At 35.2% G+C, this 27,506-nt stretch overlaps 4 protein-coding genes across 7 annotated transcripts; 1 reads left to right on the top strand and 3 right to left on the bottom strand.

Moving 5' to 3' along the window:
* Nucleotides 1-2,821: 2,821 nt before the first annotated feature.
* On the top strand, nucleotides 2,822-6,230 carry LOC18034268 (soluble inorganic pyrophosphatase 6, chloroplastic). Of its 2 annotated transcripts, XM_024179379.1 has the most exons (7): nucleotides 2,822-3,146; nucleotides 4,145-4,305; nucleotides 5,027-5,127; nucleotides 5,247-5,428; nucleotides 5,692-5,790; nucleotides 5,888-5,999; nucleotides 6,031-6,230. In XM_024179379.1, the coding sequence occupies exons 1-6, from the start codon at nucleotides 2,907-2,909 to the stop codon at nucleotides 5,978-5,980; spliced, it is 876 nt and encodes a 291-aa protein (XP_024035147.1). In that variant the 5' UTR covers nucleotides 2,822-2,906; the 3' UTR covers nucleotides 5,981-5,999; nucleotides 6,031-6,230. The 2 variants fall into 2 exon arrangements, with proteins under 2 accessions (XP_024035147.1, XP_006422673.1); XM_006422610.2 differs by having other exon boundaries at nucleotides 5,888-6,230.
* A 1,161-nt stretch (nucleotides 6,231-7,391) lies between these two features.
* LOC18034326 (probable sphingolipid transporter spinster homolog 2) lies at nucleotides 7,392-13,553 on the bottom strand. 2 transcript variants are annotated; one of them, XM_006422609.2, is made up of 16 exons: nucleotides 13,122-13,553; nucleotides 12,406-12,537; nucleotides 12,107-12,208; nucleotides 11,730-11,834; nucleotides 11,561-11,636; nucleotides 10,457-10,531; nucleotides 10,123-10,222; nucleotides 9,979-10,044; nucleotides 9,737-9,785; nucleotides 9,318-9,415; nucleotides 9,011-9,087; nucleotides 8,757-8,870; nucleotides 8,509-8,628; nucleotides 8,091-8,219; nucleotides 7,831-7,909; nucleotides 7,392-7,688 (listed from the first exon to the last, which is right to left on the bottom strand). In XM_006422609.2, the coding sequence occupies exons 1-16, from the start codon at nucleotides 13,265-13,267 to the stop codon at nucleotides 7,555-7,557; spliced, it is 1,602 nt and encodes a 533-aa protein (XP_006422672.1). In that variant the 5' UTR covers nucleotides 13,268-13,553; the 3' UTR covers nucleotides 7,392-7,554. The 2 variants fall into 2 exon arrangements, with proteins under 2 accessions (XP_006422672.1, XP_024035257.1); XM_024179489.1 differs by having other exon boundaries at nucleotides 7,676-7,727.
* A 4,253-nt stretch (nucleotides 13,554-17,806) lies between these two features.
* LOC18035023 (protein SPT2 homolog) lies at nucleotides 17,807-18,841 on the bottom strand. The gene has a single exon (XM_006422608.2). It carries the CDS (start codon nucleotides 18,839-18,841, stop codon nucleotides 17,807-17,809), a length of 1,035 nt encoding a protein of 344 aa, XP_006422671.2.
* Nucleotides 18,842-19,406: 565 nt separating this feature from the next.
* LOC18035445 (K(+) efflux antiporter 3, chloroplastic) lies at nucleotides 19,407-26,681 on the bottom strand. Of its 2 annotated transcripts, none has more exons than XM_024178735.1 (19): nucleotides 26,359-26,681; nucleotides 25,690-26,064; nucleotides 25,451-25,552; nucleotides 25,231-25,311; nucleotides 24,800-24,901; nucleotides 24,073-24,150; nucleotides 23,860-23,928; nucleotides 23,693-23,743; nucleotides 22,890-23,003; nucleotides 22,715-22,816; nucleotides 22,495-22,629; nucleotides 22,152-22,333; nucleotides 21,922-22,057; nucleotides 21,449-21,520; nucleotides 21,254-21,355; nucleotides 20,836-20,997; nucleotides 20,431-20,520; nucleotides 20,162-20,359; nucleotides 19,407-19,915 (listed from the first exon to the last, which is right to left on the bottom strand). In XM_024178735.1, exons 1-19 carry the CDS (start codon nucleotides 26,395-26,397, stop codon nucleotides 19,688-19,690), a joined length of 2,418 nt encoding a protein of 805 aa, XP_024034503.1. In that variant the 5' UTR covers nucleotides 26,398-26,681; the 3' UTR covers nucleotides 19,407-19,687. The 2 variants fall into 2 exon arrangements, with proteins under 2 accessions (XP_024034503.1, XP_006422669.1); XM_006422606.2 differs by having other exon boundaries at nucleotides 20,162-20,323.
* Between the last annotated feature and the right edge of the window lie 825 nt (nucleotides 26,682-27,506).

The following is a 27,506-nucleotide window of genomic DNA, read 5'->3' as shown; positions in this document are numbered from 1 at the left end:
ACTGGATGCACAATCTTCGCCTCTCTTCAAAAATTGACGATACATACGAGGTCGTCCAAACGTAGAATATGTCCTATAGCCTCGGGCACGAGGGACTGCTCAGGCTCTAACTTCAGCTTTCGCACCAACCTCGTTGACTTAGTATTGATTATGAGAAGATTTATAAGCCATTGTTGGACTGGGGATCCCATAGATTCACTGCTATTAGACAACTCATCATTGCTGGAGGGAGGCTTTTCGGGACGTGGTGTCATTTCCGCTGGACGATACATGAGGAATGGGGCTTCCAGCCATTTATAAAGGATCTGTAGATTATGAGATGATTTTTTAACATCTGGCAGCAATCAGCGATTGGAAAGCCTGCCAACAAGTTTGGTGGTCTCAAGAGGAAAGAAGGCTACATAAAATATAATGATTAATTTTATAATTGTGTTGAAATTTTGTTATGCTCTGGCATGACAAACATGATTATACTTCGAAGGTGTTTCGCCGAGACAAACGGTCGATAATATGTGTTCGTATTAAAAGAATTATTAAAAAGAAAAAAAAAACTACTTCCTTAGAAATATGTATAAACAAACTGCATAGATTCATAAGCTCATGAATAAATATACACCCTAGTAATTATACATACAGTAAATGCAAAATGATCCAAGATTCATCACATAAATTTTCTCCCTCAACCATCTCTAGATCATATCCAAAGCACAAGTAATTATCACAATTTTTAATTAATATCTCAAAATCACCTCCTCAAGTTTTAGTTTTAAATCAACCGGCCACTTTTCTGTTAATTTTATTAACCACCACAAAAGAATATATCAAAAAACTATTTTACCCTTGAAACCTCCTAAATATATTTTTCTCTTCTTAAATCAATTTAGGGTTAAAATAATCTTTTATCTTAAATTCTTTAATATTGGCTAATAGAAAAGTGGTGGTTAATATAAAACTAGAACTTGAAGCAATAAGGGATAGCTACCCTTCATTATAATTTGCTTTGCGTCAGCAATGCATTTATCGAGCGATTTCGGTAATATAAGGTGTGTTTAAGATTGAGGTTAGGTAGCTGTATTTTAAAAGTTACAACATTAAAATATTTGGTAAATATTAACTGTTGTAGTTCAAAAAATATGTTGATATGATTTTTCACTTGTATAATAAAAAATATATTATATTCTTAATAATCTTGTCATAATTATTATTTAAAATTTATATTTACTACAAATTGTTAACTTTTATTTCATAATTATATTTTTTTTCCATAGCAACTATAGTTTAAAAAATACAACACCTCAATTCCAAGATCATACTCCTTGAATCGAAATCTCTGTTGTTAATAAAAACTTCTATTAGTTTGTAAACGGCAATTTTATACTGAAAATTAATTCTATACTTTTTTTTTTTAAAGCTAAGCCAACTTTTATTGACGACGAAGTAACTACACGTCAAAATAAGTCTACAGCAACATAACTTTACACATAAGCCAACAACGCATAAAATTAATTTTTTGTTCGTTAATCCATCACCAAAATACAAAGAGATTTACCAAATAAGACTAGATTCATCCCCGTTTCTATTAATTTAGACCCATATGTTAATATGATTCACGTAATGAATCTCAACATAAACAACAGTCAAGATTCATGAATTTCAAAATCAATCAACTTACAGTGAATCATGGAGATTTGGCCCTTTGGCCCTCCCCCCCACCCCAACAACCCCGGGGTTTTCATCATCCCAATAGATTAATAACATACGGCTCCCTAATGTTCTACACTTTCTTTGGAGATATCAATTTTCAAATTAATTGAAATAGGTCGTCCTTCATTTTTCATTTTTTCCTAGATATTTACAATTAATAGTTCACTGGAAAATAAAAAAATATTTTAATTGTGACATGAACTATAATGTAAGAGGGGCGTAGGAATTTTTGCAATGATAGGATAAGACTTGAGTCTATCCCCTTAACATCAAGATGACAAGCTTTAATTATATAACATATAGTTGAATAGTCATTATTTAGATTCCTTAAAATAAGATGATTTATTTCCTATTTGTATGTAAAAAGACTTTAACTATCCCTCTATTATTCAGCTATAAGTTGTTACATTATTATGGTCAAACTTTAAAATTATTAGGGCAATTTAGTCAATTAAATAAAAATAAGAATTAAGGAAAGAATGAAGATATTTGATCTCACCAATTTCTTCTCTACACCCTTCTTTAATTAAGAAATTTATTATCTAAGTAATTTTTAATAAAATTACTTAATTAATTCTTTTTCCTTTTTCTCATCTCCATTTCACAAATTCTCATAAATTCATTCAAATATAATTTTTTAGTTGTAAATAATTGATATCACAAACTAAGTGAAATAAAACACACTATTTAAAGTTGAATATCAACAAATATATATCAACCATGTAAAGTTCATAAATATTAAGAAATTAATTTTTACTAAATACAAAAGTTAATGAATATCAAGAAAAAAATTCTTATATATAGAATTGAGTGTTTAGTTTACAAAATGTAAGAGTAGAGAAAATATGTTAATTTTGAGACAAAGAGATTAGTGAAGAATAATTTTGAGATCTTTAAATTAAAATTTTTTTATAATAAATTTAATTTTTGAAAAAGTATAAAGAGAAAATTAGCGAGTTTTAAATAGTTCAATCTTAAGGAAATTACTTAATACCTATGGATAAACTATATTCTAATTTGAGAAATCCTAAAACTCAGGGTGCTGCATGTTATTATTGAAAAAGACAAAAACAGACCAACCTGTTACTCTACTAGTACTTGTGCTCCTGTAGTCCTGTGGCCTTAAAACACTTCCCAGTCAAATCTCCAAAACTCATTCCACTTTCTCACTCACTCCCACTCACAGTCGCCAGTCAGCAGCCATGGCAGCCGCAAAAGCGATAAGCCAAACCACTTCTTGCTTGCTGTCCAAAACACCCTTTGCTCTGAAACACAAATCCCACATCACAAATCTTTGCTTTGGTACCAAAGGAGTTGCTTTTCCGTCAAAGAGGCTGTTTTCATGTAGGGCTATTTATAATCCTCAGGTTCAAATCACAGAGGAGGGCCAGCCTGAAACTCTAGATTACAGAGTCTTTTTCGTCAACAATTCTGGCAAAAAGGTTCTTTTTTTTATTTAGCAAAAAAAATTCTATTTTGTGTGTTTGGGTTGCCGGAAAATGTGGGAAAAGAAAACTATTCAATGGGAAAACTTGGAATTCAACAGGTTTTAGAGTTAGGCTATAGTTGGAATGAGTAGTTGTTGCTTGAAATGTTTCTCTTATACCATGTTTGGCTGCTGGGAAAATGTTGGGAGTGAAAGAAAAGGGAATCTATTGACAGGTTGATGCCAAGTTTTAATTTCTTAGGAGATAATCTTTTGCATTTGGATATATGTTAATTTGGGGCAAATTTGTCTTCGAAAATTCCAATTGATTGTCATTGTTAGTTTACATATAATTTTGCTTCTGGGTTCTGTTTGGGCGATTAAAATTTGGATGGAAAGGAGGAAGACGAGTATAATTGGGTTTTTGGGTTTGATAATTGTATTTTTTTTAATGATTGAACGACTTGATTATAAGAAATTTGGTCTTATTCATCTGCCAATTCGCAGCTGTCGTGGATTGAGTTCATTGAAATTGGATTAATTTTACTTCTTCTCATTTCTGAAAATGAGCAAATAGAACACACAGTAAATGTGGTTGAAAATCTGAGCTTCATGACTAGTTTTGGTCGAATTTGGTGGCTGATTGAGGTCAGGCATATAATGAAATATCACAATTATGATTGAAAGAAATCTGTGATTAATTTATTCTATTCTGGAAAACTACTGGGATCTGAAACATCTTGTGAATAAAATGGTGAATATTGAGAAATAGGAAGTTTCCAGGAACTAAGTCTATGAGGGAATAAGGGTACAACATTGGATAGTTGGATACCCACGCATTTGTCTTTGACGGCTATTATGAATTATTTTTTAACTTTTCTGGATTCACAACAGATGAATGTTCATTTTCAATTGAGTTTTATGTATGAACTTATGAATTGAATTTCTTTAACAGTTATAGCAAATAGTTACATTTTGTGTGCCTACTAAAACATACATGTCCTTGCCATGCAGGTTTCTCCCTGGCATGACATACCGCTGCAATTGGGTGACGGTGTTTTCAACTTTGTTGTTGAAATACCCAAAGAATCAAGTGCAAAGATGGAGGTTGCTACTGATGAGCTATACACCCCTATTAAACAGGATATAAAGAAGGGGAAGCTTCGATACTACCCGTAAGATTCTCTAATTTCATTTCTTGTGGGATGTAGTTTGTTCTCATTGGTCAATGTGATTGAATTTCTAATTTCCTTGAACAAAAGCTGCTTTTGTGTTACTTCTAAGATTGCTAGCTTGCTACACCTGATCAGAACATATCTTTACAGTTAAACTGTTCAAATGTTTCAACTCATCTTAACGAAATCCTGATTTCACTGTTTGAATTGACAGCATAAATCCATCTCCATTTTTTCTCCGTTGTGGGCATATTTTGAACTGAAAAATAGGGTATACAGTTTTCTGTCACAGTCTCAAAACTCTTTAAACTCATTTAGCTTCCAAGTGACCTTGTGTATTAGGCTAATTTGTACCTCCTGGGTAGCCAAGTCATTGGACTTATTTGTTTCATACACCCAGTATGTTTCCTTGTGCGATGTTCAATTAATTTTCCACATTCTTAAAATCTTTTAAACACACAAGTGGTTTCTATCAATATAATTAATACTTTGTACATCATGAAGCCTTATCTGAAGTCTGTGTGGAGCTCCTATTCGTAGCTTTAATCAATGTGAAACAATCTACTCCACAGGCTTTTTGAAATGAAATGTGCTGTTTTAAGTTCAGTTGTATCTTCTCTCTCCTTGTAACCAACAGTCCATTTACTGGATCATGTAAATTTGTTTATTTGAGTATTAAATAGTTGACCATGTTTTCAAATCTCATGTGTTTGACCCTTAGATACAACATAAATTGGAATTATGGATTGTTTCCACAAACATGGGAAGATCCATCTTTTGCAAACTCTGAAGTTGAAGGGGCATTTGGGGATAATGATCCAGGTATTTGACTGCATTTCTGTTTCAACTTTTGGCCTTTACATTCACACTTCTGCCTTTACTTGTTGTACCCTAAGTTGAGATGCCTATTCATAACCCTCCTCCCTTGCTTTATTTTTCAGTTGATGTTGTTGAGATTGGTGAAAGAAGGAGAAAGATTGGTGAAATTCTTAGGGTCAAGCCCTTGAGTGCCTTAGCCATGATTGATGAAGGTGAACTTGACTGGAAAATAGTGGCAATTTCATTGGATGATCCAAAGGCTGCCCTTGTAAACGATGTTGATGATGTCGAGAAGCATTTTCCTGTAAGTAATATTCTAAAAGAGTCGCAAAAGAAAGTGATTATGAAAATGATAATAATAGCTGCAAATATCAAGTACATCAGCTATAGAAAGAATGCAAAATTGGGTGGGCTGAACTGGAATGTTGGCTCTTGTTGGAGTAGTGAATGATGGATTGATAGCCAAACTGTTGACATTTTGTTCGTTTGTGCAAACGTGATTATAATAGCAGTTACAAACAATAGCAGTTACAAACAATCTTAAGTCATTCCGGTAACTTGTTTCAGGGAACTCTCACGGCGATCAGGGACTGGTTTAGAGACTACAAGATCCCCGACGGAAAGCCTGCCAACAAGTTTGGTCTCGGCAACAAGGCTGCAGACAAGGTAATCCTGTAATCTGGTTGACCTTCTATTCCCATCATCATTAGTATATACACGTCTGGACGACCTTCTGATCTTGATCCACGTGCATGATAAACAGGATTATGCTTTAAAGGTGATCACCGAGACAAACGAATCATGGGCTAAACTTGTAAAGAGGTCGATTGAGGCTGGCGAGCTATCGCTTGTATAACTGCAACTCATCGGAGTTGGTGCTTCTGTAACTGCTACTCATCGGAGTTGGTGCAGCTCGGCTACTTCTCTCCCATTGTTGAGTTTTGGATTGTCTATTGATCATGTAGCTGCTTGCATTATGTACTACATGTGATGAACAAAATTGAAGAACCATTTTTTTGCGGATTTGAACATTATTTTGAATCCTTTAATTTCAGGCACGTCGTGGAATAAAATACTTGGGGTGTAGCTCGGATAATTCTGTCTTACATAGTAAAACATGCTAGTTCGGAGTAATTGCCAACAAAAGCAGCATTTGTCACCTAATATTTGCACAAAACAAATAGGGTATTTGATTTTAAAAAAAGAAAAGAAAAAAAGAGAGACTTTGATAATGGTTAACGTATCTGAAAAAAAGATTAATGGTTATGTACAGAAAGAAAGGATCAGATTTCTTATGTATACACATTTGATGATGATTGGGAAAACTCAAAACACTGATGCTTGGTGCTTCTACTTCACCAGCAACTGAGTTGAAGGGCTTCTTCAAAACTCTTTTCCAGAGCAAAAGAAGAGGAATCCAGATCAACAACAGCAGATGATTCTTTGCCCTCAGTTCTTCCTTTGAGTATGGCATAGCCTTGTGATACCCATTTGGCTGCTGAAACTTTAATCACCAGAGAAGATGCTGCTGCTGCTGCTATAGCATGTGGCCTCGAACAAGAAGGAAAAGTTGGCGATGAAGAAGAAGAAGGCTTGTAACTGTTATGGTAACACAATGTTAACATTGCTGCTGTTGGTGCCATTGAAACAAAACAAAAACAAGAGCGTATTGATTAGTTCTGATTTGGAAGAAAAAGAAAAGAAGAAGGCTTTTCGTATAAAAATGATCTAGTGAGGAGTGAGAACGTTGTTGTTTGCTGCTTATAATCTGAAATAAAGGGAAAAGAGACAGCTTTTGCAAAACAAGCAAAAGAATCTATGGGCCCGATTGCCTTTGGTTTTTAGCATATAAATATACAGATAGCTGATGGATTATAATGGTTTTTCCTAATGGTGATGGTTCTTTAAACTTCTTATCTCACGTTTGAATTGAATCCTGCCTTTGGCAAATGGAGTCTCCGTGGGCTCAAGGGAACCTGGTTTTCATAATACTACCACCACAGTTGTTTAAGTTGTGGGAAGGAGGAGACTCGCTTTAGACACGTGTCTGACACGTGTCGGACTTAATCCCTTACTCTTTTTTTGATCGAGTTTATAGTAGACGAAAAATATCTAAATTCTAATCGAAGTGACAAATGACATGGCACTTAAAAGGGGAGTTACAAAATCAACCCAATTTGCTTAGTAGGTGCTTTTGTAAATTGAGTAACTTGGGCTATTTGTACAAATTTCCGTAACTGTTATTCTTTAAAACATTGATCTGCAAATTGCTCCAAGAACAGAGTCTCGCACTTTCTTTTCTATAAAACATTACTTACATCAGAAGTAAAATTAGAACCTAAGAAGAAAAGAACATCTAACCTATACACTCAAGAAATAATGCCTCAAAAAGGAAAAAAGAAACAAAAACAAAAAAGTTATTAAGAAAATTTATGGTTCTGCACAAGCTTGTGTTGTTTCCGCTTTCTCATCTTCAAGCAAAGGAGTTGTCTTCGATCTTTCGATCCTGCTGACTTTATCCTCATTATCTTCACTAAATTTATCCACACTGTGCAGAAATATTCCTGTTACGTTAGACAACTGTTAGAATGATTACGTGGCCACTGGATTTCAAGGTAAGAAAAAAAAAATGTCATTAAAGTTCTGCAACCTAACAGGGAGAGAGTTAAATTGTTCCACGCAAGAAAGTATCAAACAAGCACCTACCAATAAACCAAATTGCAGCCGCTGGAAACAAAATAGCTGTTAGAATAAGAGCAGTCTCCCTCCAATTGTTAACTCGGTCCTGCCATGAACATCCGCAAAGTTAATCCATCATAGAGACATTTGAAACATGTAAACGCACCAATGCAAAGAATAGAAAATCTTACAGCTTCAGAAACTTAAACTCTTATGGGAACACAACATTCTACCATCATCTATACCAATTTCAGTTAACTGTAAAGACAAGGACTATGAACGCAAACCTGAAGGACCCCAACAAGTGGTGAGGAAGGAACGTCTCCAAAGATATGAATGCTCACAGTCGAGATAGCCATAGAGAGTGGTCGGATACTTGGTTTAACACAGTGGAGACATATGAAATTTACAGGACCCTGCAAATGAGACAACTGTTTATCAATAGAGTTACAATAACATGAATTTTAAGTGTTTCAGTTCTTGGAAGGCAAAGCTTGGGAAATTCCAATCCAAGATTGCCATTTGAAGTCATTGAAAATAAAACTTATATACTAGCAGAACACATAATCTCACTGTTCATAAGATTAATGCATTGTATTTTCTTCATAGTGAATGAAAAGCATGTAATAACTGCAGTAGCAAAATTAACTAGAGGCTCATATTGGTAAAGACAAGTGTTTTTCAGCTTGGGAGAAAAAAATACACCTGAGTGGCAAAGACTAATAGTTCACCAACGGCGAAAAGAGCAAGAAAAGCATACATGCTCTTTAAACAAAAAGCACTGAAACAAAATGCTGCCCCCAAAAATGTTGCTGTGGAAAGAAGCTGCAAAAAAGAACCAGTTTTTGTTATTCCCATATGACCAACTGCCCAACCGGGAAAAATATAATGCATGAAGTAATTGACAAAGAAGTATATGAAGAAGGAAAAATTTTAAATGCTTGAGCATTTACCTTAAAAGCATTACAGATTGTCGAATCTATGAAATCCAGAACAAAACCTCCTGCTAGTGTACCGAGTACGCCACACACAACAGTAATTCCTCCAAAGATCATATCTGCATTGTTCTGCAAAAGATCAGGTGCTATGGAGCTTTAGTTCAATTAAAAACTCAATCAATATATGCAAACATTTGAGATCATAACAGAACATTCATATTTTAAATGATATGAAAGCTTTGATGTCACATGAAAGGTAAAAAGCTTACCATGTTATAAATGTTTTTACCAGCTTTAGGCCCCCAATACGAGTATGCCCCTATGACGAAATTGTATGCTATATAACCTGCAAACAGCCACCTATATTCTCAAAATATTTTACATGCAGTGACATAGTAGAGCAATACAGCTATGGAGATTAGTACATCCTGGATAACCCAAAATGAAATTTGTGAGCAAAAAAGTTCTATCTGCAACTTGCTATCAGTAACTGATTTTTCTGAGAGAATCCATATAACAGAATGCGAAAATAAGCCACCTAAAGAATCTTATGAAAAGAAGACTGAAAAAAAGTACCTAGAACGTTGACAACGAAAACCTTATCCCTCAAAAGCACTTTCATGTCTTTAAAGAATCTTACGAACTGATTCACATTATTCGATGTAGCTTTAAACCTGGAACATGCAGCAAAATATAATCAACATTTTCTAAGTACAAATATATCAAATGTTATCGAATCTAGAATTACATGGAGTGATTATATAATTCAGATCACAAAAACTTATTAAAGTCAACAATTAGATCAACAAGAAGATGTTGGGTTAGTTGTTTCGAATTTTTATCTTTCTACAAAACCCAATGATTAAGGACAGTTCCACACTTAATACTGTATCATGGTAGAACTTCTGCCATGAAACTCAAGTCAATACAAACAAATACTTGGAAATGCAATCATAGACTATAAAAATCACGCAATTCAAGGTTTATAGCCTCACCTGGATCTTGAATCTTTATTGAGGTTTTTGTCATCCCGTTCTCCCCTATCTGCATCATCATAAACTCAGAAAACTAACAAATACACTATTTCACTGTACACCAATTTTCTACAATGAGATATTTGTAAGGCATCAAAAAACTAATCAACCCATCATAAACCTACGGCTTCTAGTTGAGATAAAAGAAGCTAATCTGCAAATTATATTTAACTGTCATTCTTCACTACTGCAATGAGTGTCACCTTGGGCTTCTGGAAAAGCTATCTCTATATCTGTGAATGCCTTTTTTGATTCTGCAGGAGCAAAACCTGTATCCAGAAATTATTTAGAAATAGCTGGAAGATGCCTGCCAGATCAAGAAAAATCTGAATGTAAAAAACATGCACCTTTCAGCTGCAAAGGCTTCATTACAAAACCTAGGACAGCAAATGGAAACATCAGTATTGCCTCACCCCAGAATGCATAGCGCCAGTTATAATGACCAACCTATTAAGGAAAAAAAATGGGGAAGATGATTGTATTTTAATCCTTATAAAGACAAGAAAAAGCATTCTGAAAGGGCAACAAGAACAAATGATGATCAACAGAAAATATGAACGATACAAAATGCTACAAAATGATCACCTGGAGAGTTGTAAGAAAAGCTAAAGTTGTTTAGAATGTTTGAGAAGAACTGTATTAATCATACTTGAACAAAGAAAAGAAAAATAAAAAACTTACCCAGCCACCATAAACATAGCCGATCGCATAACCAGAGGGTAAACACATGTAAAATACTCCAAGCCACGCAGTTTTCTGAAGCAAATGCAGGGCATAAGACACAGGTTATACAGATGAAGAAAGTAAATAGAAAACGACCACTCTGATTGTCAAAAATGAATGCAGAAATTGATATTATATCAGAATGAGAAGCCATTAAGATTTTGAAGAGGGCTTAAGTTTTGAAAGATCTTGAATTAGTTTATCACATCGACAAGAGAAATTAGAAATCCAAAGATACACTAAACAGAAACTTTTTTGTTCACTCCTTCCAAATGCATCACTTCTAAGATGGGCTTATATTCTTCAAATTTGAAACTAAGATGGGTAACTCAACTTGCCACACCAAAAGGAAATTGAAAATGTAAAATAATATAAAGAAGACTCCCTTCAGTAGAAGTTTGGATTCTCTCTCACTCCTATAGAATACTCCTTTGCAAAGCATGAACAAACTTCAATCACTCCTACAGTCTGCTCCAAGTCATGTGTTGCAGGTATAGGGAACAATATAAAATCTAACAGGCCAGAGCATACACCAAGAGCAGAAGTAGAGAAAACTAAGGATTGGCCATGGCTCTTCATGTAAACAAGTAATTTTCACAACGTATATTTGTAGTTGACTACAATATCATAACTCTAAAGTTTTAGAAACTTGGGAACTCCGCACATTTTGCATTGTAATCAGAGGACCAAGTCTACAGCATGTTAGTTCTAAAGTCCAAAATCTAAAATCTTATGTGACTGATTTTAGAGAAAGATATGATGAAATAACCCAAGAGAGTGCTTTTTTCACCCCTATGAAGAGTGAACAATTGAGCTAGAAAAGCATTTGTGCTTAGTCCATATTTAGATGAATGGCAATCTGCCCTTCATCTAGCAGAAAACTATGGATGAAATAATACAATGTTGTTAAGTTCCTATAAAAATAAAAAAGTTACTAAAATAGAAGTTCTTGATGAAGATTACATGACTTCATCCATAATTAAATTTTATTCAAAATTAACCCCCTGAAGTTAAACATAAACAGCTACTGTTTCATTGGTAAATTTCACGGGGAAAAAAAACCTTTGCAACTGGAGCGTTATCATCAATAAATGGTGCTGCGAGACTTATAAATGAAGCCTCACCTACTCCAACCAACCTGAAGACAATCAATAAAAGATCTAGTGAATATTTTAAAACTGCTCCTCGGTAATAACAAGAAGAAAGGAAAATGGATACGTTAATAGCTTACATCCGGCAGATTGCAATCATCCAGAAACTAAATGAAAAACCACAGCCAACTACAGCAAGTGTCCAAACTGTTAATCCAACTCCAATGAGTCTAAATGGATTTACACTGCAAAGTTTCATGAGCATATAAGGATTCAACCAAAAAACCGTAATAGTAAATCAGAATTCAACATTTGGAAAATACTTCAAAAGCTGAGAAAAAATCCCAAAAAGTTATCATTCCAATTCTTATGAACCTGGCAAACTATATTCACTCTAGGACTAAGATTCGCTACATGATTACACTAGAGCCCACATCAAGATACAAGAACATATGACAACAATGCCTCTCACTTGGGAATACGGGTTGACAACAATGCACCTTATAAATGTCATTACCTTCTTGCTAAGGAAGCAAAGATTGGAGAAGCCACAAGAAGTCCAACCATAAAAGCAGATGACAGAACACCATCCTGAAAGTTGTTTAAGTCAAAATCCCCCCTGTAAGTCGCAGTAAACCAAACATTGGTTAAAAAAATTGCATATTCCAGTAAGATCTGAGACATGCGAATGTAGCGCACATGTACAGATAGCTGAGCTTGAGTTGACTAGTTGAAGGAGGACATATAAGGCAGTCATGCACTATAAAATGCAGATTAACTCTACAAATTCAAATGAAAATACCAAGTAAATCTTACTGTATTCCGGTACCAGGAGTGCAAGTACCATTTGCAGAGCAATTTTTGGGGCTTCCATTCACACCATTGCTTGCAATTGTTCCTCGATCCACATAATTCAACAAGTTGATGAAACAGAAAATAACTAGAAGCCTGAGAAGAATGGCAAAGTCAGTTATAACTTACAAACCCCAAGAAAGAACCGAATCTTTCATGTCCTAGCCCAGTGTCTCAATTAATTAGCAACACTTAGAAACAACAACACAATCGACTCCACAGTCACACAACATGTAACCCTTCTTCTTATACCCCAAAACGGAAGCAACAGCCATTGTGCTGCTACTGTATATGTCTCCCCCTTTAAAGGGTCATTGTTAGAATAATCAGGCCAATCTTGCCTTGGGTTGTAAACAACTTGGCTTATAACACAATGCAACTAATCATTAGATTGGAATTCAAACAAATTCTAGTTGAATTCAACTGAATGCGAAGTATTCCACTTCTGCTGTTCACTTATAACTCAACTAAATTAAACTTCATTTAACTGAAACAAACCCAATTCCCCCGGAAACCCAAAAAAAAACTACCGAAACAAAAAGTCACGAGGAACCAACCTTCCCGTTTTCTTTCTCTCTCATTCCCTCAATTTTTCTTCCCACATTTTCTCAGCAGCCAAACAAGCACCAAACACGAAAACTCAAAACCACCATTAACGCCCAAAAAAAGAAAAAAGGTACCTTCCGGGTGTGAACCATGATGGCTTTGGAGGTGATAATGTGAGTGAGTTTCTCACCATCCCTGTGTCCTCCACGGATGGGTTTGTTCTTGGTTCCGCTAAAGACGCAGCAGCTTTTTCCTCTTCTTTCGCTTCCTTTTTCGCCATTACAAAAAGCTTACTTAATACGCTTATTGTTATGATACTTGAACGGTGGTTGATATGAAGACTGATGGTTGAAGAAACCACCCAACGCCTTCAGCTTTTTTATAGGTTACTTTCTGCGGGTGGTAAAAGCGCTTTTTGACAAAATCATCTTTTGGAATTTTATGCGTAGTCCCGTAAAATAAGTTGAGATTCTGTACCGCAACCGTAGTCCTATATTTTACCAACGTCCTGTACTTAGATTATCAATCGTATACATCTAATTGTAATTGTATCTCCAACTGCTTCCATCGTCTGATTGCGACACGTGAATTACAAAAAGATATTTATGATCATAAAATTAGAATTTTTCTTTTTTTTTCTTAAGAGGATATCAATGATTAGATTACGTTTAGATTTCATATTTCGGATAACGTTTCAGTTCAGTTCAATTAAATTGAATATGCCCCTTGAACTGTTTATCCTAATCTTATTTTCGAAGATAATATTTTACTACTGTTAAAAATATTGCTATCATTTTGTTTGTACTTGGAGTGATCATCAATCTATGATCATCACGTTTCACTATCTGGCTCTTGCCTTGCCTAAGAGAAGCAATATTGTTGGCTCTCGCTAATCACTGAACTTGGAAGTCAATATGGGTATTTTTGACAAACTGAATACAAGTCTGCGTACGTCGATAACAAAAACATTTCATTACTAGTGTATAATAACAATTCTTTTGGCCACTCGGCCTTGGGCCGAGTTGTCAGGGTGTGGAGAGCAGAGCAGTTTGAACCCTCATAAATATACGGTAAGGGTATTTCTTTCCTTAATTAAAATTGAATAAAGATAATCTTTTTTCTTACTCAAGAGTGAGGAGTAGATATTTCTCGAATATTTATGAGGGTTAAAAATCTGGGCAGAGTTCTATTAGTATTGATGTAAGTTGGTCCCAGTAATAATCTGATTTGTAAATATTAGTTATAGTCTCATATAATATGAGTTGTAGTTTAAACAATAGTATCATGTAATAATAAAAAAAAAACAATTCTTTTATTGCACTTTTCAAATGTCGCTTTACACATCTTCTTAAGTAACATCATCACTGTAAAATAAAAGTGATTAACATTTCTATTAATGATACCAACCATGTTACTTACATGATGCAGTGCTTCTATATATATACCAGCAGTTGTGATGGTAATGTATATACACTTTTCAAAAAGGCAGACGAGTGAGAGCTTCAGGAACAATCTGCTTGCAGGAAAATTTTGAAATTGTCTCAGTTCTGGTTTAGCTTCTGCTTCTTTCCTTGTCTTCTAAGCTTCTCCTCTGTCTCTTCTCGTAATTGTTCAATTTGATCCTCCTTCCTTGCAAGTTTTGCACTGTCAAGAGATACAAACGTTGAATTAGAATCCAAATGCGCACATAAATGATTCATAGAGAGACTGTGAAAGAAGCAAAATTATTTTTGACATTATCAATTAAGGCTGGAAAGTGCCAAATATTATATATAATAGTAACCATTTACAGTTGTTTTGAGCGACCCTCTTTACCTTTTTCTCTCTTCTCTTAGGATGTCACTGAGACTGGAAACTCTGCAGTCACCATTGAGATCATGATCGTCAAGTACTTGCTTTGCGTGGCTACGCCTGGAGAAAATTATAATTCAATTCATTACATGAGTGTGATCCAATAGGATAATAGTATAATTCAATTCGTTTCATTCAAATCATATAGCTATGATTTGAATGAAATGAAGCCATAGATGACAGAACTAACTTGTTCACAGAAAGTGGAAAAATGAGTTCAAAACCAAAGGGAATGAAATCATACCTGAATAAATTTTGGCACAAGGAGGAAATGTATGACATGTCAACTTCGTCGCCATAACAAGGCTCTTGCGTTGGCGGTTTAATCTGGAGATTAGAAATAATCAGAACCTGGAAATGCATAATTAAATGTAACGGAAAAGAAATAGAAGCATAAATGTAGCATGTCTCTGAATAAATGACGGGGGGTGGACCTGTTGCTTTGAAAGAGTCTTGTGCTGTGAAGAAGACTGGCGTTTGCTCGGCATTGCATTTGCCTTGTTAGGTGCATGAAGTTCCTTCCCCTGCTCTGGTTGTCGGATGGTTACAGATAGAGTCCTTGAAATTGAAGCATTATGCATATCAGGAGCCTGAACTTTCAAAGAAGATTGCAGCTTGTTTGGCATCCGTTTTGCCTTCTTAAGTTCCACCCAATCAATTTTCTCTTTTGATTTCTGCTTTCTGGCAATCAAAGACCTTGAAGACGAAGCTTTCTGCCCATCAGGAGTGCGATATTTTGTAGTAAACTTAACCAGCTTTGGCATCAGTTCCGCATTGCAAGCTTCGGACTTTGACTGGGCAGTTTTCTGCTTATCAGGGACCTTATCTCTTGAAGAATGAAGTTGGTTTAGCATCAGCTTTTTCCTTTCCGGTTCACAACTCCCTTTTGTTTCATCCAAATGCTTCTTTGTTATAGAGCTTGAGAAAGCACTTTGCACACCAGATAGAGAAGTGATATATTCTGTACCATCAGAAAGTATAGAAGAGTAATCCCGGGAGACCTAGAGTTCATGAGGTTTTGGTCTCCGAATAAGCACGACAGGCTTGGCTTTTGAAGCTGCTGTCGAATTCGTAAGCCTTAATGCTGCTGATTGCTGAACCTCTAATGTTCCTTTGCTTTGTAGTAATCTTTGTGCAATAGAAGGCTGAGATTGGTAACAGACGTGTTTAATGTCACGTCACATTTGGTAACAGACTCAAGCGAACCTAACATCAGATAATGGATAGAAATTAGAAAAGAAACCTTAATCACTCACTTGTCATAAGGCAGTTTCTTCTTTTCCCGGGTACTTCTGCAAAGAGAACCCGATTCCTTTCTCAATTCCTCTCGAAAATGTTCTTTCAATTGCTTCCTGAATTCCAGGAATTGCGACTCCTTTCTTTCAAGCTTTACATCCACAACAGTTGCACTCATAGCCGCCATTTGCCAGTGTTTAATCTCCCACCAAATTCAATTCAAAATCACTACTTTTCCAATTCCTTAAAACCTGGAAATCAAGAAACCTTTATACTTAAATAATTGAATAAAACAACATGCAAAAAAACAAAATGCAAGCAGTAAACGGCAAATTGAACAAACTTGAAGAGCAAATCTCTAGTTAACGAAAAGCATGAACTAATGAAATCTTTGAATGACATTGTCAGGGATTATTATAAAAAGTACCTCAAAAATGTTTTTCCTGAAGAATCACCGAATGGGTATTCTTAATTATTTTAAAAAGCTAACAATATTCAAATTAGAAAAGAATTTGAAGTGCTTTCATGATTCGAGTTTCAAATAAAACTGAAAAAAAAAGGAAAAATTAAAGCGACTTTCTTGAAGAATCACTTGATGGGCATTTTTATCCTCAGAAAAGGTAACTCTTTCTGAATCAATAAAGAAGTTGAGATGCCTTTTTGATTATCAAAATACAACTGAGACAGTAGTCAAATACCAAAACTGCTTTAGTGCTTTCTGGAAGTGAAGAAAACACTTCAACGCTTCAAGAAACTCTAATACTAGCACATTACAAAACTCAACCCAGTACAAAAACCTAATTGAAAAAAAAAAATTCTTAAAACCCAGACGTAAAAAGAGTTATGAAAAAATGCTCACTGAAAAACCACAGTGAATGATCGATGCGTGAAGGTGAGAGAACAGAAAATTGAGCAAGAATTATTAAAGAGGCAGAGTTTTGGCGCTTATAGAGTGTCCAGTGAGTGATGTTATGAAGTAAGTTACTTGGAAATAAAGAAAGCGTGTATTTACAAATTACAATGCCTTTAGATAAAAACTGTTCTGAGAATGCAACACTTTACTCCTCCATAAACCATAATCGCTTTTTCTTTTTTCTTTTTTTCAATTTACGTCCTTAACGCGGTTAAAGAATATTAATGATTTGTTTTACAAGTTTCCACCAGAATGAATTTGGAAACTTGTAATTATTAATTTTTCTTGATTGCTATGATTTATGTAAAATTAAAACAAATAATTTTATTTTTTTTCCACAAAATCTTATTAGTGTTGACATATGTTATTTACAAGTCTATATTATCACGCGCAAAACTGATGAGATTTTTATCCTCAATTTATAACAAAAAATATTAAGCTTTCAGTGTTTCCAACTTTCAACACACACAACGCATGAAAAAAAAAAGAATAAATAATTGGTTTTTCTTCTCTATTTCACCATTTTATTATTTCTTTTTTTTTTATTTAGAATCATAACCTTCTGAATTTGTTTTATTTCGTTATTTTTTTGTGGATTAATTCTTTAAATCACCTAATTAAATATTAAGTATTCTTCCGAGACCAATATGTATGAGAAAGACTTATAAGTAACTTGTTTGTTCATACGATAAATGTAATTAATGAAATTTGTATATACATATGATTTCAGAGCCGTATGTGACTTCTAAAGCCATCGTGGTGAAAATGAACAAGATTCAGAAAAAAAAAAAAATTTGGACGGGTAGGTCTCAATAAATTCTACTGTAGCTTCTGCTGCTTCTTTGCTTGTCCTCTAAGCTTCTCGTCCCTCTCCTCGCGTTGAAGCCGTAACAGCTCTATTTGATCCTCTTTCCTTGCGAGTTTTTCACTTCTTCTCTCTTCTTTCAGGATCTCACTGAAACTGGAAACCATGCAGTCATCATCATCATCACGATGCACTTCCTTCTTATGATGATTACGCCTGAATAAATTTTGACACAAAGAGGAGATGTATGACGTGTCAACTTCATGAGTTGATGAAAAAGATTTTGCCTTGTCAGCCGGCTTTTGCTTCGGTCCCATGTGTTGCTTTGTCGGAGGAGGCCTATTCAGTTTTGACGAGGGAGCAGCTTTAGTAGCCGCCTCATTTAGCTCCTTGTTCTTGTTCTGCGAAGAAGGCTGGAGTACTTTGCGAGGCACCACACGATTCACATTCGCCTTTGCCTCAGCTTTAGTGGGTTCTTGAAGTTGCTTCCCCTGTTTTGACAAAGAAGCTGCCGCTTTATGCACGTGATCAGAAGATGTTAGCCTGTTTTGGGTCACTTTTTCCTTCTTCAGTTGCACAGAATCATCAATTTTCTCTTCTGATTTCCGCTTTATGGTTTTGGCAATCAAAGATGTTGAACAAGAAGCCTGATCAGATCTTGGAATCACGGTAGACTTAACGAGCTTTGGCGGCATTTTAATGTGCTGATCAGGAACCTTGTTTCTTGGCATCGGCAGCTTTGTCCTTCCAAGTTCACAACTCTTCCGCTGACATTCATCCAATGGCTTCGGCTTCTTTGTTACACCATCAAAAACGGAAAGTAATATGGAAGAGTAATCCCTGGAGGCCTTAAGTTCATGTGCTTTTGGCCTGCGAACAACAAGCATATGATTATGATCGGTTCTGTTCGGTGCTCTACTCGAATTCATAAGCTGCAGCCTTTTGGCTTTGCTTTCCAGTACTCTGTGTGCAACTGAAGGTTGAGATTTTCCGAAGAAACATCCATAGCTGCAAATTGAAGACCATCCGAGGCTGGAGTTCGACGTCATTGTATTTTTTGTACACAAACAAAGGAAGGCCACATTTCTTAACCTGGCCAGCCTATATATACAGACTAGAGGAGGTGTTATGAAATCCTGTAGTAATACGGATTCCTTGCGCAAGGAGGCCAAGGCAGTTTTCAACATATAGGATTCCTATTGTAATCGGGATTCTTACTTGTAAAATGCCCATTCTACCCTCATTAAACTACGACATTTATGAAATCCTCACACACATTTACCCCCCAAATTGATGTAACGTTTTAGGATAATTTTATCAAAGTCAAACCGAGTCGTTTTAGTAATATTTAGTTTATGAGGCAATAATCCAATAGAATTTTGCGAATACGCACACTGCGACTGCTTGGCTTCTGAAATCTGACATTGCCTTTCCTTCCTTTAATGTCATTTTCTTTCTCTGAACACTCCCACATCCACCCCCAGAGATTATGTTAACAAAATTTCTTTTAACAGAAAAAAAAAAATTGCAGCAGCGGCTGACATCATCACAATTCTAACAAAACTTCTAAATCAAATGAAGAGCTTCTTGCTTCTACAACTTCACAAATGAATATGCAAATTTAAAATAAAGATTAAAAAGCCAGAAACCCTGTTACATCAATCAACTGTTTACAGGAAATACAATAATGTTTATTGGCGTGCGGCTAAAAAAGAATCAATACTATTTGAATGTCTATGCTGTTGTTAAAAAAGAGACCAGTCCATGCAGCGGTTGCATAAACTTTAGGTATCTTCTATCCAAGCTATGTGCTATAGTCAAACAAATTTTTGAATGGCTTTGCTGCAGGGAGCAAAATGTTTAAGAATACACGATAACTTCGATCACTTCTCTTCTCAAGATTCCTCGGTGGTTGTTATCAAAGGCATTGATGGATTTACCGTATTCATTTCCCCAGCACCTTTAGTTTGATCCAGAAAATTGTTCGTTCCATTTAGTTCACAGTATAGTACACCTTTCGCATCTTCACCAGCAGTATCTGTGTTGTCCTCTCTAGATAACTTATCATCATTTGAGGTTGATGGGATTGTTTTTTCAGTCTCAACTATATCTGCTACTCTTACCTTAAAAGCAAAACCGGTAATTCATTCAGCAAAATTTAACTGTCTATCAAGTCACCAGAAAACACAACAAATGCTTCAGCAGGAAACTACTGCAAATTAGGAAGTTCTAGACTCTAGTTCTATGCATGTAGAATGGAAAATTACTAATATAGACAAATCTCTTGCATGCATTGGAGGAGTCTCTAAGTTTCTCTGGTGAATGATCAATCAAAATAGTTGGAAATCTTAATATGGACAAGCATGTACCTGCAATGGCTTCATAATATCAAATTCTTGATCATCTTTTTGACTAAGCACTTCTTGAGCCTGTATCTCCATGGAGTTTCGAACAAGCTGACGCAGAAAAGTGACATCATCGGACATGACACCGAACCCTTTCAAAAGCTTAGAGCCAAGTTGTAAACTTGTCTGCATGCATAGAAAGGTATACCTGGTCAGGGTGACCTAGCCAAATGGGGAGAAAAGCTGGCTATAAGACAAATATGAAGAAAGTAATTATTATGATCTTTTAATACCTCTGCGTTTTCCAGAATGGCATCTGTAGCTCCTGCTTTCTTCAAATCCAAAAGATGCATCATGTCTTGAGCTCGAGCATAAATGGGAATCTGATGAGATTAATATTATTAACCTTAGATTACTAACACCAACCAGGAAATAAAAGATGCACAAATTTAAAATAAATAAAAAGATAAAATTTATTTTACATAAACCAATATAAGGACATACTTCATATCATTCATGTCATATGACTTATGAAGAAATGAACTATGGCGTAGTTTCATTTTCATGTTAATTTTCATTACTTGCAGCATTGCTCATAAAGACATGATACTGTAATTGATTGTCCAAATTACAGACTCACTGACACATGCAAAACACACAAACACACACACATACACACAAAGGAAAGAAAGCCTTACTGCTGGGAAAGCAAGCCGAAGCCTTTGAACTGCCTCAATTGTCCTCTTCTTATCCGTGTACATGATCATGACAGCTTTTGGAGAAGTGATGCCAGCAGACAGCAAAACTGCTGGACGTGACGCATCCCCATACAGAATGGGAAACCCCAGTTTTCTAGATTCCTGAAAATGCAATGGTGAATAAATGTTAGTGTCATCACTTTGAATAAACTACTAACTGACACTGAATCATACGATGGAAGTAAAGATGTGAAAAATAACTAAAGAACATATTTGTACGATAAAAGATGGCATATACTCTCTTCTTCTGACATCAGACCCTTGTTGATCATATTAACATTTTACATAAAATTAGAATTCTATAAATAAAAATGCCAAAATTGAAATACAATAGTTGAAACATACAACTCTTCCTGACCTTGACTACGGAAGGATTCAGATCAAAAGCCACAAAAGGCCATCCAACAGTATTGCCATCTGATCCAGAAGCCAGTGGGGCAGACAACAAATTCGCGAGGACCTGCATGCACAAAATAAGAGCACAAGACAACAAAATTTTCAGCTTAAAGAAAATGATAGTTCTCACTGCAAAGTAACTTTTTGACTAACATACCTGGCCCATTTGTCCAAATCCAACAATAACAACAGGCTCACTACCCTCATAGTTCACCATCTCTTCAACTTTCTGAGAAAAATTCGTATGTAAATATATATCAACAATACTAATTCAGAAGAAATAAATTTAAAAAAAATACATATTGAGTATGTATGCTTGTGTGTCAAGTATGACAGATGCACATGTACTTTGACAACAGAAGTGCCAAGATTCCAAAAACATCTATTTATGAAATGAAACCAATGAACTAGATATGATCAGAGTTATTGAAAACAATTTTTACAATTTCATCAACATTTATTGTAACATTCATTTAGCACTCTACTTGAAAGTCACAAAAATGCAAATAATCAAATTGAGAAAGTTGAAACCGGATGGAGATACACTGTATAAACACCCATGGCACAAAAACTTAATTCAAACATCATTTCTAATTAAACTGCAAAGTGAATCTTAATGTAAGAACATACATCCTCTGAGGCAAACTTGTCATCAATGAAATCAGCAGCCCATCTTCCAATTTCATTAAGCAATGGAGTCAGAGCCATTGACAGTACAACAACAATTATGAGCAGCTTGTTAAGCTCAAGTGGTAGCACCCCCAGCCTGTTTCCGACAAGGAATGAGATTTTATGACCAGAGGCAAATCTTGTATGTTAAACTGCCTTATCGAAGCAAAATGGTGGAATTTATGACTGACCTGTTAGCTAGAGAAAATACTACGAAGGCAAACTCGCCTCCTTGAGATAGAAGCAATCCTATTCTCACACTTTCTTGCAGAGTGAGGCCTACACGGGGACCTATTGCTGATATGATCAGTGTCTTGATGATGATTAAACCTGCCAGGAGCGCAAGTACATTTGGCCACTCTCGGAAAAGAAGCTGCACAGGAAAAGAAGAATAATGGAAGAAATGCAGACAAGAATTATTAGTGAATATGCTATTTCAGAAGTATTAACGCGTATCAAATTGAAAAAACAAAGCCATATGCTTCATTGAAATATAGATCCAAGGAAACATAACTTCACATAATTTTCAAGTACCTCAATATCAATAGAACTCCCAGTAGTCACAAAAAATAATCCTAGAAGTAAGCCTCTAAATGGTCTTATATCAGCTTCAATCTGAGTCCGGAAATTTGTTTCTGCTAATATCGCCCCCGCCAAAAATGCTCCAAGCTGCTCAATGAAATCAAATTCTGTTATAATGTGGACTGGGAACTATCAGCCAAAAATGTTTTCCAACATAGAGTAGAGTTAAAACCGTGTCACTGAAGCCCAGTTTCTGGGTAAGAAGTGATGTCCCTGCAACAGTTAGAAGGCAAAGTGCAACAAAAGCTTCTGAGCTCCTTGCTTCTGCAACAACCTAAATTTCATAAGTTCAGCATAGCTTCAGAAAAATTGAAAATAAAGAGTTTCACTAGAAAGCAAATTGCCACCTCAAAAACTCGCCGAAGAAGATATTTTCCTCCAAGAGAAAGTAGACCTAATCCAGCTAATGCCTTCAAACTTTCTTTAACAAGCATTGGCCAGACACTCCCTTCTGCTAAATTCTGTGAAAAAGTTGAAAAACCAATGCATGAGGGGAAAAAAAGGAGAGAGAAAAACAGCTCCCCCGGTGACCAAAGTTTCTTCCAGAAGCACCTCGAACCCTTATTTAACACTTGATTTACATCACCTTCATTAGATAAAAAGCTATTCCCAGTTCAATATATAGTACCAAAGTTAGTGAGAACAATTCCCTTAAATATTATTGCGAGGTATATATGGTTTAGACTAATATATATATATATATTTTAACTCAATGGAATCATAGTGCAAACCAGATCTGGAACCATAAAAGTACTGCTATTTTAAAAATAGAAAGAAACAATGAATGAAGCAATTACTAAGAAAATGAAAGCATGTACATATCAGGGGAGAAAGTAATAAGTGTCTCAGCTAGAAGGGAAAAGTAGAAAGTAAGAACAGAAAATAGGGAAAGAGTAAGAAAACAGAAAAGATGCCAGCTAATAGTCTCAGTTCACAAAGTTAATAAACTGAGCGTAAGAGATAAAGAAAAGAACACATATAAGAAATTATCATGGATATTCAAAGTTAACAATTAGTTTTGGTTATTTAAGGACATCAGAAATTATCATTGGCATTTTATTCAAAAGCCATTTCATCATTTAAGAGATGTTCCAGTCCATCTTTGATAGAGATTTAGCTTTTTCCTAGGAAAGAAAAACCTCTCGCTTACCTGGCTCTCTAACACTGGCAGTATGACTAAGAGAGGGACGACCGCTATGTCCTGCACATATCGAGCAGCACAAGTCCAAAAGGGTTATTGATGTCATATGAGAGTCCCTCAAAGGAAATAATAGAAATTTTATAAAGAATTGCTAAAGCAAAAGCAATAAATATAACCTGTAGCAGCAGGATTCCCAAAGTTGCTGAGCCAAATCTTGTTGGGAGCTCGCCTTTCTCTGCAAGAAGCTATACATACATCATGCATGATAAGCTCCACAATGCTCTATCCAATACAGTTCCCGGAAATCTCATAATTCACTAAATAGCAATTTGAGAAAAGCTTATTGTAGGATCTACAAAATCATTTATAGATATTAGCAATTTGGATACCTGCAGAACAAAAGCTGAAGATGACAAAGATAAAGCAGCACCAATGACTACAGCTTCATCAATGCTTCTGATGTTGACCTGAGAAAAATTATTACAATTTGTACAAACAAACACAAGAAGAATATCATCACAATATTTCAATATCAAGCTACAGTTGGAAACACTCAAATGGTAAATAATTCCTAATTTTGACTTGAGAAGCATTCATCAGGATCAAGATTCATAAATCAACGAATTTTTGGAAAGTTAGATTAAAGAACGATGAAAATTACAAATCAAAAATTTACTGTGACCACTTTGCTAATATAAAAATTTCCAGCGGCTGACTAATATAAATCCATTAGAAAGTACGTTCATTGCTTCACCCAATAGGCATTATTTATATTCCATGCTCCTTAAGTTTCATAGATTATTGTTCCAAGGAACGGCCCAAGGCAGTCTCTAACATTGTTTCTCCTTTAAAAACAGAGTTATTTATAATCTTCCCACAAAAGCATGGCTCATCAATAATTTTCAACAGAAAAAATATGGATATATGTGGATAAATATGAAAGCACAATAGAATGCCCACTCACCATGCTGTTTAACAATATTAAGAGGATTAAAATTCATATAAAAAACAGGGGATAAGAGATACTAGACTGAAATCACAGTCCAAATACGGGACCGAATAAAGAAAAAAAAATGCATGTGACCACTTTTAACATGAATAGAAGTGTGTTCTCACCAAATCCGACCTTGAGTGGAAAAGAAACTCCAAGATTCTTGTTCCCACAGCTCCATTAGGAGGAAGTTCAAATGCTGTGAAAGCAAGAGTGGATAACACAACCTTCCACAAATAAGGAAAATGAAAGGTCAGAAAAGGATATAAATTCACAGTCTGCTATGAGAGTTCCCCCTCTCACCAACATAATCTTAACTCTGACAGCAAAGCTAAACATTTGAGTTTGCTTTTCAAACATAGATATGGAAATTAACCTCCAAGTTGTGAAAGTGCAATTTAATAACATGCAAACACTTCTTAAGATATTGTCACAAATTCATCCAGCTTGTTGGTGCAGGATCATGCCAAACAGCTTAAATTTTGTGCACTGTGTTATCCACAAGATTTTAAAGCCTATTAACTTTTGGATCACAGTTTAATAGTTAAAATCAAACCTGGGTCAATCCCATTCCAAAGGCAAATTTTGCAAGGGCCTTCAGGCGTGCAAGTGAAAGCTCCAAGCCCATCTCAAACAGCTGAAAGGAACACCAGTAACAATATGAGAGACATCACCAATAATGATTGAATAATAAATTTTAGCTCATTAGATTGATAAGCAACCCAGCAGAAGAACAAAACATAAGTGGCACTAACGGAATTAGCAATTGTGCTTACCAAGAAAAGAATTCCCCATTCAGACAGAACTTTAACATCTGTAAGGTTTCTGATGATGCCAAGCTGATTGAGAACAATTCCAGCAAAAAAGAAACCAAGTATCTGAGAACGACAAAGAATTCTTATTATCATTCAGGAACACCATTGTTGAGATATCAATCACAATCTTAAAAAAGAATCCCAAGGTGGCAGGAAATACAGAAATGAGAAAATAATTGAAATGTGAGTGATATTCTTACAGGGCTAGCTCTAGCAATCTTGAATACAGGAACAACAATGACAGTCACAGCTAAAAATGTCAAAGTATCCAATCCTAAATCATTAATGACATCAACGGCACCAGCAACTTCAGCTGCAGCATATGTCCGGAATCCTTCCCAGCGGGTCTGCGGTCTATTATTGTTGGAGAAAGATAAACATCTCCAACCAGATATTGAGGGCGCTAACAGTTTCCTTCCCTCAAAACTATTTATGAAGGCAAAAGAGCGATGATAAACCTTGTAATTTTCAACATGGGATTGCACATGAATTTTCTGCTTGCACAAATATAGCACGCCATAAGAATCGTGACCGTACGCTCTGATCAAGCTAGTTTGTCCAAAGATGTCATATACCTGCAATTTATCAAGACAATCTGGGATTAATTGATGACAAATTTTCATAAAATGTGACAGAAGAAGGCTACTACTTCAAACACACATTAACACTGGAATTAATCATAACAACCTCAATTACTGTCTCGCTCACGAAGTTAAGATACAACACTGTGTTTTCCAATGGATATATAAGTTTAAATAAAAAAACATTAACAAAATTCAAGAAACCATTATTATTTATTATTGAACATGTATACTGATCACTAAGAAAAGGGTAACAACTAGCAGTAATAACAGAACAAGAACGGTTACCTTAGGGCTGTGATGATAACAAGCTAAGCTTTCCAACATAGTAGCTCAACTAAAGAAACTAAAATAAAGAAAAACAACAAATCAAAAGGGCATTTGACTTTTATTCTATGTTAAGATTTTTTTTTTTTTCTCCCTTTCAATAAACCAAGTGTTGTGCTTGTGCCGCTTGCTTATATTGAACAGCTAAATTAAGCAAGAGGAGAAGAAGTGAGCACACATTATAGACCCGTGAATTTATATTATAACTATTTGAGATGCAGAGAGAAATTTAGAATTTAGAGGGAAAAGACTTTAATCCAGAGTTTTAGTTTTGTGGTGGAAATGCAAACGTTTGGGCAATAACTGGCTTTTAACGTCCACTGGATATTATTTTAATCCTAATGTACACGTGGCGGGCTTTACAGCGAGTTGTAGTTTATCCGGGAAGGAGCTTCATAGTCACGACAAGTGGAAAAATCCACGTCGATTTATATTAAACGCGGACTACAGATTATCAACACGAAGGAAATGTTACAATCTGAAATGCCAGAATTTAAAAAAAAAAAAATTAGAAATTCCTACCGAAAAAAATTACTTTTTTTTTTTAATATTACATACACTTCTGTTATGATGAAATGGGAGGAAGCTACCTTAAATAAAAGGAAAAAACATACCCACACGAATTTCAAGTTCTTCTCTCAAAATTAAAGTTACAGCAAGTTTCAAACTCATATATTTTATTTGACAAGATAATTCGTTTTTCATGTATCATGATTATGTTAAATTTAAATAAATAAGTTGGTTCTAAAATGACAGGAGCTTGTAAGTAGAAAAAACTTTAAATTCTCAAGTAAATGGGTAACAATTTGTTAATTAAAGCACTAGCCGAATAGTAAAAGACATCAAAACGCGTTCCTCCCTCATAACAATTTATATCTATAACATTGATTTCAATATCTCCAAAATGTCGGTGAGCAACAATTGTCACCCACTCCCAGATGATCAAGGCGAGCAACGGCCTTGCTTCATTTTGAGAAGCTACCAGGCTGCAACAGTATCATTCATTTGAAATTCTGCAACCCAAAGAATCGCAACCATCCAATAATATAAACACACTGAATCAACGATATTTTTTCTGTTTTGTTCCGGAATAGGTAGTATACACATTG

Source organism: Citrus clementina, unplaced genomic scaffold, assembly GCF_000493195.1.
Source record: "Citrus clementina cultivar Clemenules unplaced genomic scaffold, Citrus_clementina_v1.0 scaffold_8, whole genome shotgun sequence".
Lineage (NCBI taxonomy): Eukaryota > Viridiplantae > Streptophyta > Magnoliopsida > Sapindales > Rutaceae > Citrus > Citrus x clementina.
Note: the sequence above shows the minus strand (reverse complement) of the source record. Positions and strands in the feature narration are given on the sequence as shown.

Bases quoted from the DNA above. Each gene is read 5' to 3' on its own strand.
- LOC18034326 (XM_006422609.2), bottom strand. From the start codon at position 13,267: ATGGCGAAAAAGGAAGCGAAAGAAGAGGAAAAAGCTGCTGCGTCTTTA. The intron at 9,416-9,736 runs GTGAGGCTATAA...TGCATGTTCCAG, and splicing joins AATAAAGATTCAAGATCCAG to GTTTAAAGCTACATCGAATA. The intron at 7,689-7,830 runs GTAGGTGCTTGT...CTAACGTAACAG, and splicing joins GGCTGCAATTTGGTTTATTG to GAATATTTCTGCACAGTGTG.
- LOC18034268 (XM_024179379.1), top strand. From the start codon at position 2,907: ATGGCAGCCGCAAAAGCGATAAGCCAAACCACTTCTTGCTTGCTGTCC. The intron at 3,147-4,144 runs GTTCTTTTTTTT...CTTGCCATGCAG, and splicing joins TCAACAATTCTGGCAAAAAG to GTTTCTCCCTGGCATGACAT. The intron at 4,306-5,026 runs GTAAGATTCTCT...TTTGACCCTTAG, and splicing joins GGGAAGCTTCGATACTACCC to ATACAACATAAATTGGAATT.
- LOC18035445 (XM_024178735.1), bottom strand. From the start codon at position 26,397: ATGTTGGAAAGCTTAGCTTGTTATCATCACAGCCCTAAG. The intron at 22,630-22,714 runs GTTTTAACTCTA...TTCATTGAGCAG, and splicing joins AACTGGGCTTCAGTGACACG to CTTGGAGCATTTTTGGCGGG. The intron at 20,360-20,430 runs GTATTAAAAGAT...CCATTTGGCTAG, and splicing joins CCATTCTGGAAAACGCAGAG to GTCACCCTGACCAGGTATAC.
- LOC18035023 (XM_006422608.2), bottom strand. From the start codon at position 18,841: ATGACGTCGAACTCCAGCCTCGGATGGTCTTCAATTTGCAGCTATGGA.